General features: G+C 39.2%; 2 protein-coding genes across 5 annotated transcripts in view; one reads left to right on the top strand and one right to left on the bottom strand.

The window, feature by feature from the left end:
* Positions 1-611: 611 nt before the first annotated feature.
* On the bottom strand, positions 612-7,068 carry nudt9 (nudix (nucleoside diphosphate linked moiety X)-type motif 9). 4 transcript variants are annotated; one of them, XM_077503118.1, is made up of 8 exons: positions 6,981-7,068; positions 3,307-3,585; positions 2,986-3,075; positions 1,686-1,772; positions 1,471-1,582; positions 1,214-1,360; positions 950-1,034; positions 612-838 (listed from the first exon to the last, which is right to left on the bottom strand). In XM_077503118.1, exons 1-8 carry the CDS (start codon positions 7,010-7,012, stop codon positions 693-695), a joined length of 978 nt encoding a protein of 325 aa, XP_077359244.1. In that variant the 5' UTR covers positions 7,013-7,068; the 3' UTR covers positions 612-692. The 4 variants fall into 4 exon arrangements, with proteins under 4 accessions (XP_077359244.1, XP_077359263.1, XP_077359255.1 ...); XM_077503137.1 differs by lacking the exon at positions 6,981-7,068 and adding an exon at positions 6,658-6,773; XM_077503129.1 differs by lacking the exon at positions 6,981-7,068 and adding an exon at positions 3,950-4,007.
* Positions 5,725-11,899, top strand: part of mapk3 (mitogen-activated protein kinase 3) — a 19,416-nt gene continuing 13,241 nt past the window's right edge. Inside the window, exons 1-3 of the mRNA XM_077503094.1 lie at positions 5,725-6,200; positions 10,542-10,724; positions 11,874-11,899. The exon at positions 11,874-11,899 is cut by the window's right edge and continues 164 nt beyond it. Coding sequence (XP_077359220.1) covers positions 5,983-6,200; positions 10,542-10,724; positions 11,874-11,899 — 427 coding nt within the window. The 5' untranslated portion in view covers positions 5,725-5,982. The remainder of the gene's footprint in view (positions 6,201-10,541; positions 10,725-11,873) is intronic.

The following is an 11,899-nucleotide window of genomic DNA, read 5'->3' as shown; positions in this document are numbered from 1 at the left end:
ATTTTTTTATACACCTCGTTAACTAGTCGGTAGTGTTTTGCCAAGTCCCTCATGCATTGAAATGAATTATATAGGAACGATCTGGAGAAAAAAAAAAAAAAGACATGGCGGGACACAGGGAAATCGTGAGGAAAGGCACCCTGGAAACATGGAACATTGGAGCTAAAAACTAAAAGGCAACAAAATACAAACAGTTAGAAGCTGAAATAAAACAGAATAAAAGGCAAAAACAACGCTAAAATACAATATATATATACTGTACATACATACTACTGTCACTTATTGTATTGGTCAAGATGAAAACGTGGTCATTTATTTCTGTTCACATGTGCAAATCAGCCTTCTTTTAAACTTCATTGCGATTGTACTCTTATCACATTTAAATTAATGAAGCTAATTGTGCTGTTCTCACATGACCACATTGAGTTGATGTGGTCCTTGTACACAATGAATAAATTAGCATAATTTTCTGCAACAGAAATAATGTTCGCCTTGTTTTCTGTCGCATGTTTGCTTCCCCCGGATCAGATGTTGCTGCACAGTATGTGCGTGTCATGCACACACAGGAGAGACGTAGACAAACATGACGTTATCAAATAAGAAATCTATACTTGAGATCAAGTCTTTTATTGTAAATATACACGTCAAGGTGCACAAATGTTTCCTACATTATGTCAGCCCTTTGTCAGTGGCTACCAGTGGGATTTCCTCTCTTTGGCAACCAGCTCCAGTAAATGAGAATGGCTCGCATAGAGTGGGAAGGACGAGTCCACATCAACCCACTGTACTTGGCCTGCGTCATCGCCAGCTTGCAACGGCAGCTCGCTCACACTGTTGCCTGTGTATGAGCAAAGAGAGAAAAATGTATTTACTGAACATGGCAATTACTAAAGTGTCCTGCAAATTGTTATGAAAAAAATAAAGCACTGCATTTTCACATCATCCATACCATTTTCATCGTGGAAGTTTACTGCAACAGTCTCCATCCAAGCGTTATCTGTGTTTCTAGGATCATCTACATACCCTTTAAAGACCTAAAGAAAAAACGAGTACATTTAAGATTAATCACATCCAAGCTGAAAACAGGTAATCACATTGACTACTTAATTTCTTTTATATCATTAACGTATGTTTATTTGGAACTCATATCCGCATTGTTCATTTGACAAACATGCTGGTAAAACTATGCCCTCTGCCTTTGTCAGTCGCAGACCTCAAAACCGGGCGATTTGAAGAGTTGGGTGATGCGCTCATGAATTTTAGATTTCTCTAATGGCGGTACTCCCAGTGAATTCAATGCCTCTTCCGAAAACTCTCGCTGAAGCGTGAGAGAAACCTGTTCCCCTGGATCTACCATCCCCTACAAAAGAGACACAAGGATGTAAGTTTCATCTTGAAGATGAGGCAGAAGTAACTTGGAAAGGAAGGGTGTACAACACATATTAACAAAATGTGGAAACAGCCACCCACGCCTGGAATGGCCCACTCCCCGCAATCTTTTCTCTTGATGGATACAAATTGCAGGATGGGCTTTTTGGAGACATGGTGAAGAATCTTTTCTCCTTTAGCATCTACTTTCCATCTATCAGACAATAACATCCATAATACAGTAAACTGACCTGAAAATTTGATGTAGTAATAATATGTTATGTAGAGATAGTACAGTAATGGGAAAAATGCATTACCTTGTGACAATAGGATCTGCAGCATGATTAGGTCCCCATCGCCCCAGCAAACCTCTACCCATCAGTCCTGTGCGTCCATGAGGATTTCTAAAGTAGTATAAAAAAATATATATTGACAAAACACATTACATGTGAGATTGACCGACAAACAGCCAGATACTAACCCACCCTATGTCTAATATACTTGCGACCCTAATGAGGACAAGCAACATAAAAACATTTTGTTATGGATAATATTACGCTACAAAAGGTTTTAACATTTTTCCTTGATCATATATATTTTTTTGCATTTGAACAAGGGTGTGAAAACATTTTGTATCACTGTATCATCAGTGACTTTCTTCTAATTATGTTTATATACATATTAGGGGTGTTAAAAAAAATCGATTTGGCGATATATCGCGATACTACATCGCGCGATTCTCGAATCGATTAAAAAAAAAAAAAATCTTTTTTTTTTTTTTTTTTTAAGAGCTCAGAATTGTTCATTCGGTAGTCTTACCGATTCAACGTCTTATCATCATTGCCTTTTGTGTGTGTGTGTGTGTGTGTGTGTGTGTGTGTGTGTGTGTGTGTGTGTGTGTGTGTGTGTGTGTGTGTGTGTGTGTGTGTGTGTGTGTGTGAATCGATTTTTAAACTTCCATTTTTAATGGAAAAATATTCAACAAAACGTCTGACTTCGGGTTAGGATTCACACCTTGAGCATGGAAGAATGTTATATGAACGGAACATTAAGCCTTAATATTTTATTTTAATGCTGTTCAAACATGAAACAGATTACAACCTCTATAAGACTGAAATTTCAGATAAATAAATAATACATTTTCATATAAATCTTACACTCTACAAGCTTACTGATTAGTATTTTCTAAATTTGAATGAAAAAAATCGCAACAATCGACTTATAAATTCGTATCGGGATTAATCGGTATCGAATCGTGACCTGTGAATCGTGATACGAATCAAATCGTCAGTACTAGGCAATTCACACCTCTAATACATATTGAGCATATTCATACCGTCATCTTCACTCAAAGTGTGCTGTTCTTCATTCATTTTTTACATTTTTGCATGTTTCTCTTTTGTCCTTTTCATGATATAAATACCATTTAGATAGCATTTTGTGTCTTGCCTTGCAAAAATAGTGAAACACATCAGATAGGTACTAATATAAACAATCATATATGTTTGATTGCACATTTGTAATTTGCATTATATTATGCTAATATAAGAAAGCATAATATCACATTATTACATGTTAAAAGTAATATTGGACACAGTCAATTAGGGGATAACTTACAGTGGTTTTCCATCTTCCACTTTGTAGCAGCCCTCAAAGCTTCTTCTATCCACAGCACCATCCAAAGTATTGAACTGTGGAGTGAATGAGCTGCAATGCAAGCAAAAATAAATCATTTCCCCACACACACAAATTTGATACGCGCACAATTGTCAAAGTCAACTTTAACTAGCGCATCTGGCAAATCTGCAAATCTTATCTTATTTAATGATATATGTTTAGATAAATATCGATTCTGAACAGCTCCATTAGATGATGTATGCGGCCCAGGTACCAAATGCATGGCCTGCCACTGCTCAAAAATACATATACGAAGCGCACCCAATTTCAGGATCTGCCCATGTTGGCTTCTTCGCCACTGAAGGATGAGTGTAGTTGACCGGCTCATAACCTGAGAAGCTCTGACTCCAGTCCACCTGGGAATCACTCACTGGGAAGCGCTTGGTTTTGGAGGCTGGGTACTCGGGGCATCTGGACTTAATGTGTGTTGAAGATCTCATTGTGCAGACACTCTCGGAGCAGTTGTACCAACTTGAACTGATGAGAGTGATGGATTGATTGAATTTGAAAGGATGCCCAACTGAGCAGGGAATGCCAGCCCTGCGGAAAAGAAAACTCATTGAATAAAGGGAAAATCTTTCAGCACTACACACACCGCTTTTAAGTAACAAAAGCCATAAACTGACTAATGGTAATGGCAACTTTTAGCCTCCCAATTGCACTATTAATATCCATGATTTATGCCTAGTGTAGCTCCAGCGGTTTCCATTACTCAAAGCAGCTTAAGTATTTATGACTACAATTCAAACCTGAGTCCGCAAGCGTTGACTGTATACGGGAAGTCCAAAAGAGCGAGCGGTACACGAAACGCGACGAGCCAGTTTTGCCGCAAAATAAAGCGTATCATTCCTAGAAGCAACGACGATTCAATAAATAAATAGTGAGAAAACAACATGTCACGTACCATTCGCGACGTGACCAGGAAGTGCATTCACCGATTGCGTCATGACGCAAACAATGGGCGCGGCCATTGTACACTCGTTTCCATAGGGATGTTTGTTATATATTATTTTAGGAAGGGAAAAAAATATTCCAAGTGTTTATTTGGATAATTGCTCGTTTTATTAAATTTTACTCATTCATCTTATGTTTAATATGTAGTGTGGATAATTGTTGACATGGTTGATGTCAGTTGATGAAATTCATATTGTAAACTGTTTTAATTTCTTCCTCAGTCCTCCTTTGGCTTTTATTACAGCACTAGGTAGAAGTCTGACACATCTTGACGTGGCCATATTTTCTCACTCTGCTTTGCAAAACACTCCAAATATGTCAAAATGCAGGGAATCACTTGTGCACAACCCAATCCAGATCAACCTACAAATGTTTGATCAGATTCAGGTCTGGAATTCGGGCTGGGCCATTCCAAATCCTTAATCTTATTCTACATGGTGCAACCATTCTTTTGTTGATTTTGACCTTTGCTTTGGGCTATTGTCATGCTGCAAGATAGTGTTCCTCTTTTTCTTCAGCTTTCTATCAGGGGCATGAAGGTTTGTGGTATAACTGACTGACTGGTATTTCAAAATGTTCATAATTACTTCCCTCATGAGTAAGGCCCCACTTCCAGGGGGAAAAAATAAAATAAAATAAATTTGAAAAATCAGTCCAAAATGATGCTGTCACTGTTATGTTTCATTGTCAGTCGTACTATTATAGGTATGTCGTTCTTTTGGTGATGAACTTGAGTGTGTTTGTGGCAAACTTAATTGTCAATTGTGGCCAAAAAATCCAACATTGGTTTCAGCAAACCATAAGAAATTTTGTTTGTAAAATTGGAAGTGTGTGCTTTTCATCTTGCCATCAAATATATAAAGAAGATGGAAGATTTTTGTCACATGCACTTATTGAACCGCCTTTACTTGTTAGAGGTTTGTGCAGTTGCTGTTGGCACCTTGGAAAACTCCCTATCCAGTTTTCTTTTCGACTTTTCATCAATTTTAGAGGGATGTCCAGTTTTTGATAATGTCAGTGTTGTGTCATATTTTCTCCACTTGATGATGACATGACTGTCTTCACTGTCTATCATGGCATATTTATGGCTTTGAAATTCTTTAGCACCCTTACCATGCTTTGAAAATCCCTTGATGGTGTGGAATCTCTCTGTGGACCATAGCTTCTGTTGCAAGATGTGATGACAGAAATTGTCAGGAAAAGCCGACTAGAACATCAGAACTTTATTTGGGCTTAATCAAGGCCATTTAAATGTTGATATGCACCATGCAGTTTACTATGGGTTTTAAATGGGATTCTGATTTGTTAATTCTGAAAACAGCCACATCCATTTACTCAGTAAATACTGTAAATTTTACTGCATACGAGGGTGTGCACACTTGTGCAACCTCATTAACTCTGTTGTTTTACTTCCCGTTTCTAAAACCGTTCTTTTTTTTTTCAATTCAGTTTTATGGGCTATAGATCACATTAACACACATAAACTTAAAATTAATTTGGGTAAGAATTAAATCATAACTAATGTGTCAATTTGAGGGTTTTTTTGTCATGCAATTATTCAGCAACAGAACTGGTCACGCCCACCCAAGGTTGTGCTATTCAATGCTGTATATTGCGGTTGTTTTATTTACACATTTTAGCTCAACAGGCGGGTGCCTCGTTCAAGAACTGAGAATTGGCCGTAACTCCGCCCGGCTAAGTTGACGTAGGTACCAAATCAAACGCAACTGCATCAGCGTAGCTCAGCACGCGCATTTACACTCTGTCCTCAGACAAAATCCGAGCTCGCTCGCGCACGCAATCCGTTTACACTCCGGGTATTGTCAAAAGAGGCCCCCGCTTCTCGTTGCTCCGTATATCAAATATTCCAAGCCTGTGAAAGCCTCAACTTGAGACGCCAAAGCTTGCCGAGAGCGACGCAGGTCCCTCGGTGAAAACTCCCTGACAGAGCAGGCACAGGCAGGCGCGGCTTGGAGAGGAAGAATGGCGGATTCGAGCAGCACCGCAGCGGTCGGGGCCGCAGCCTCAGCCTCCAACAGCGCTACTGCTGCCGGGGCGGCTGGCACTGTTGCGCATGATGGAGCGCCGGGGGTTGCGGGACAGAAACCCGCGTCCGAGTCTGTGAAGGGCCAGATATTTGACGTGGGCCCCCGCTACACCAACCTGTCTTACATCGGGGAGGGGGCTTACGGAATGGTGTGGTGAGTACAGCACTTGTTCTTTCTAGCGTACTATCTCAATCCGGACTGCCAGTTGTCCCCCCCCCCCCCCCCCCCCCCCAGTATCAGACAGTTCCTTGTTGCGATGTTCCGCCAGAACTACAGCCACATTTTCAAGTACACGTCGCCTAGTGCATAGCGTAGGGCGGTCGCTTGTTATAAATCAGCCTGTTTTGTGGTTAGCAAAGTAGCTACAGGCGTGGCTATGAGCTTTACAGGAAACGCTATAGAGAAGCTTGGCGCAGGACGCAGTTTGCTGTCCGATTCCGAGCATAAAGTAGGATTCAGCCGCAGTTGCAAGTTGGTCGCCTGTATGCGACTGACACCATAATCCCGCGGGTCACCGCATAAAGACCGATTGCTAAAAATAATCGGCTGTGCAGAAAACTGTTTTTCAGAGGACGCAAAGGGGATTTTGTCACTCGCACCGAGGCCTCGCCTCTCCTGTTATCGCTGCTGGTGATCTACAGCCTTGTGTGGGCACGTTGAGCAAACCTGTTGCGCACGATACGCTATCGCTGCCAACTCACTGCTGTGATTGCAGTGGCAAGTCATTGCTGAGCTGCGAACATGGCCACAAGTTACGTGGGGGGCGTTTGGGCTCACTCCAGGATACAATCATCCTCGAGCAGGATTGTGACGACATTAGAGTTATGTTTTTGGTTTGTGTCATCGCGATTATGCGATTGATTCTGCTGCTACTGTAGATATTTTAGGAACCCTGACTGACAGAACTCACTGTATGGTCGGCAAAGTACTCACACAAATACTTGGGTGGGGAGAAAAAAAAACATCCTGGTAGAAGAAATACTGATTCAATTGCTTGCATTCAGAGTGCTCAAACTCAGAGCTCCAACAGACTGCAATCGGCTCGCTGGGGGAGTGGCAATCACACGGCGAGAGGCGGGGTTTTACTGAACCAGGCGTTTTACTTCCGTGTGTGCAAAAATAACCAGCAAAACACCTAATATTTCATAAAAAATTACATCGCCATGGTGTCAAGGTAAGATTTAATCATTATTAGTGCTGTCAAACGATTAAAATTTGTATTCTGATTAATCACACTTTTAAATTTTGATTAATCACGATTAATCGGCTAAATTACTCGCGTATTTGCGCAATATAAAATAAATACAAAATACCGTAATATTTTGACATTAATGCATTTTATTATCTGAATGTCATTTGCAAACATTAATTAAATGCATGTACGCAATTGCATGCATGCGTGTATTGCTCAAAACGTAACAGTATCATAACAATTGGGTGCAATTCAGCAATTAATTAAATGCAAATTACTTTTGTTTTATCTAAAGTCCCGTCGGGGTGTTTTTGAAAGCGAAATTTACCACCGAGCAAATCAACTGGAGTCACCCCGCTCATTTTGGAACAACAGGCGTAGGAAATGCCGTGCATTGACCTCATCACTGACCTGCGCAGCCTTCAATGTAACCATCCGCGGTTACGTTCAAGGCTCAAGTGCGGTCCAAAAAAAATAGTGCGATTAATCTGCGTTAATATGTGATTAATTTAACTATCTTCTGTGATTAATTAATCTATTAACGCTTTAACTTTGACAGCCCTAATCATTATATGCCTATACTTAACTGTGGAAGGGCTTAAAATCCCGTGACGTAATCCCTTTAAATGTTACCATGGTCCCAAAATGTATTTGTTTTTTATGTTTTTTGTTTTTTTTGTTTTTTATGTTTTTTGTTTTTTTTGTTTTTTGTTTTTTTTGTTTTATGCTCGAACATACAGAAGGGTTTGATGCAGCCTCTGAACTGAAGAGAAAGCTTAAAGCAATGGTAGTTATTACAAAAACAACCAGCACATGTCAGCAGAGTATAAGAGATCAACCAGGGCCATGTTGCAAAAAGGCTTTTTCCCCAGTGTTTTAAACAGATTTGTGAATAATGATGAAACTTAGCTATATGTTAATGCTCATTGCTGCAAAAACGAAAACGGATAGAAATATACTTTTCTATCTACTTTTCTAGACTCCAATCTTTCTTTTGGTAGGTTCCATGTTTTATAACAATAGAACACAATATTCTGTGGGCCTTGCAAAATCAGTCAAAATCCAGTAAAGCAGCCGTGAGCGAAGGGGGTTGCTTCAGTGAAAATGGCTGCAAGTGAATGAATTTTAATAATTCTCAATTAATTTTGCATTCAAGTATATTACAAAAACATTTTTTCTTGATTACAGTTTTTTAACCTATGATTGGTGTTTATTTTGTACTTTGTTTCAATATATAATTAAAAAAGGGCTGAGGTGGGGGTGATTGATGTACTATGTTACCGGTTCGGTTATTGTTTTCGATAGTAAAAACAGATGTTTGAAAATGTGTTATTTTGATTAAACACAGAAGATAATCAGTCTTCTTTCATGAAGGACTACAGAAATCAGTGAACATTTACTCTTCGTATGCTGAAATCAGAGGATTTGAACAATTTGAAATTAAAAATGGCTCCAAACGATTACTCGATTACTAAAATAGTTGATTAATTTGAAAATTGAATACATAATCGATTAATTTAGTTAGCACTTATTGCAGCCACACAAGGTCTTTCAAAGGTTTTTCAAGGTCCTCTTGCCATGTTTTTTTTTTTTTTTTAACAAATAAATAAGTCTGTATAAGGGTAAACTATCAGATTTATACATGTTGGCTTTAAATGCAAATGACACATAAATCAATGTAAAGTTTATCAACTTCATTTTTTTAATTTTTTTTTTCTATGACAACTTGCGTAGGTTGGACTTCTTTAGCACTGAGTTTATCTTGACACTACATAAATAAGTAAAATACAAATAAATCCTACGACCAATGAAAAGAATCCCCCCACCACCTTAAAAAAATAAATAAATACAAAATTTGCAGCCTTTACGATGTAATTTTTTTTCAACGTTGCAATGTTGATTTAAATTTGATTAATTGTTCAGCAGTAGTGCCTATACTGAGAAAAATGAAAATTAGTGGACACACTATCAAAATATGTTCTCATGTCTTTGCTAATGCGAAATAACTAACAAAAAAAGGCTATTTGGCAAATTATGAAATAGGAAGTACAGATACTTTAAAATAAAGTAGAGCCTAAAAGTAAATTGATTATCATCTAAATAAATACTCAAGTAAAGGCAAGGCAAGTTTATTTGTATAGCACATTTCATACACAAGTAAAGATACCAACTATTCACTAATACATTGCAAATTGCTTGTTTTTTTCATTTTTTATTTCCCAAGTGATGTTATAGAAAATGGCACTTGTATAGCACATTTCAAGACACCCAAAAGCAACTTAATATCTGAATTTGTTGTGCTTTGCAGGGGAAAGTAATCTTTCCCAAATCGGGTGTAACCCGAGTTCTGTAATTGAAAACTGATTCAGGACAAAATATCATTGTTAGTTAGCTTTTGAAATTGAATCCTTCTCTGCCTTTACTGCTTTCTCCATTTGGAATACACAAACAGTCAGAATGTTATTTTTTAAAGCAAAAGAATCATCCTCTTCTGCTTCACTTACATTTATATCCTCATTTGAGGCATAACCAGACTCCTGATGACGTCGTGTGAGATTTTGCACTGTGTTTTTTCAGAATTCTCATGCACATACTGGCACCCAAGTCTGTTACAGAGCTCTTGCATTTTTTATGTTAGCACATGCTTGGAAAAAATGTCAAGAATGCTTCCATATCTGCTGCATGGAGCAAGAGTAATCCTCAGGTCAGGTTTTAGGTGATGGTTGCAAAAACAGTGGAATGTTGTTTTGGAGAAGATGCATTTGTGTGTCCCACTCACACAAACACATGGTCTCCCAGGTGGGGAAGCGAACCCACGCCAACCTGCACCGAAGGCTCACCTGTTTTCTGAAGCTCTGCTCTGAGCAACTGTGATGTCATTTTCACGTGACAGCAAGTGACAAAATGGCCGCCTTCTGATATTGATTAACAACGGCTAGATTTTGCTGCTTAGCCCATATTCCACAATTGTAATATTAATCAGAATGTCATTTTTTATACTCGTGAGATCACATAACACTATTGTCAAGAAATGTTTATGGTTGACTTCCCTTTTAAATGCGTAATCCAATACTTTAATGAGTTCTACCTGGTCACGTCTTCACTCGTACACCTACTACTCCAAACGGTGTAGGTGTAGCATACACCTCCAGTTGTTGACAGCAAAGAGATGCGTCACATGCTCATCTCTGCAGATCAGACTTCTCCAACGCCCTTTCATCAGCTGCCTTCCTGGTTATGGTGTATGAATTCTGCAGTGTGTAACATGAGCCCTGATTTGTGCCTCTCCTCTCCACATCCAGCTCGGCCCTGGACCACATGACAAACCAGCGCGTAGCCATCAAGAAAATCAGCCCTTTTGAGCACCAGACATACTGCCAGCGCACATTGAGGGAGATCAAGATCCTGCTGCGTTTCAACCATGAGAATATCATCGGTATCAACGACATTCTAAGGGCTCGTCACATCGACAATATGAGAGATGTGTATCCTTTCCTTTCAAGCTCTTATGGTCCCCTTCCTGCTCACGTGCACACTTGAGTCACTTGTTTTCTCGTCAGTTGCTCACGTCGTGTTATTATTTCCGATAACAGTTTTGGCAGTTATTAGCTGTACATGTCTTTTGGGTTTGATGCAGCCAAACTTGGATAAATTATAGAGGCACTTATGTGAGGCAGAACGCTGCTCACTAGATCCCAGCAGTCCTACAAAAGAGGAAGACGGATGAGTTTTTACAGAATGAGGTTGAAGTTCAAAAATCATGCTCTCAGTCAAGCTTTTTTACTGACCTGAATATATGACTGGATAGCTGATAGCCCGTACACGCCAGTGCAAGCTGTTGAAGTCACATGGCGGCCATCTTGCTACTCCCACCTCATGAGCAGACTACTGTATAATCTATACGGTATACGTACGGATGAGACATACAGCTTGTAGGCAGTTAGTAAAAGGGTGGAGGCGGGTGGGGGGCTTGTGCCAGGGTGGTCACAAATTTTTAACAAGTTGAAAAAAAAAAAAAAAATTAACAAGTGGACGGTATGTGTTACTTTGAAGACCACCTTTTTCTTTTATCGCTCAGTTCCTTAGACCCCAGTATTAGATTTTGAAGAGGCATCTTTTGTTGAATTAGTTATAATTCTTTGATAAAATATATACAAGTTTCCTCCTGTACTAAACATCTTAAGCATATAATTTACACATGTATCTAAGGCAAGTTGTAAAATGTCATCTTGTTTATGTTTAATAAATTTAAAACACTATAAATCATGTTTCTAGTACTAAGTACTGTCTCAAAAATTCTCCAATTTAGATACTGTAAATGTATAGGGTGGATCATATGCTAAGAATTGTTTCTTGAGAGGAGCAATATGGCGGCCTCGCAAACTCAAAATTCTTGGCCTATCAGCTATCCAGTCATATGTATGTGTGTATATATAGACAAGTGAGGTTTTTGCACTTCACTCTTTGTGGCCGAAATGAGTCAAGTTGTTAATGATTGATTTTGCCAAATGTATGCTTCAACCCACAGTTTTGTCGATCAGCATGACGGCAAACTCACTTTTACTGAGCTGTGACGTGTGTACAGTTGACGCTATACAACTCTGCAATGCTCCTTGACTTGCGTGCACCTCCAGTTACATCGTGCAGACGCTGATGGAGA

The sequence above is a fragment of the Festucalex cinctus genome, chromosome 1 (assembly GCF_051991245.1).
Source record: "Festucalex cinctus isolate MCC-2025b chromosome 1, RoL_Fcin_1.0, whole genome shotgun sequence".
NCBI lineage: Eukaryota > Metazoa > Chordata > Actinopteri > Syngnathiformes > Syngnathidae > Festucalex > Festucalex cinctus.
The sequence above is the reverse complement of the archived record's forward strand: the minus strand, read 5'-3'. Positions and strand labels throughout refer to the sequence as shown.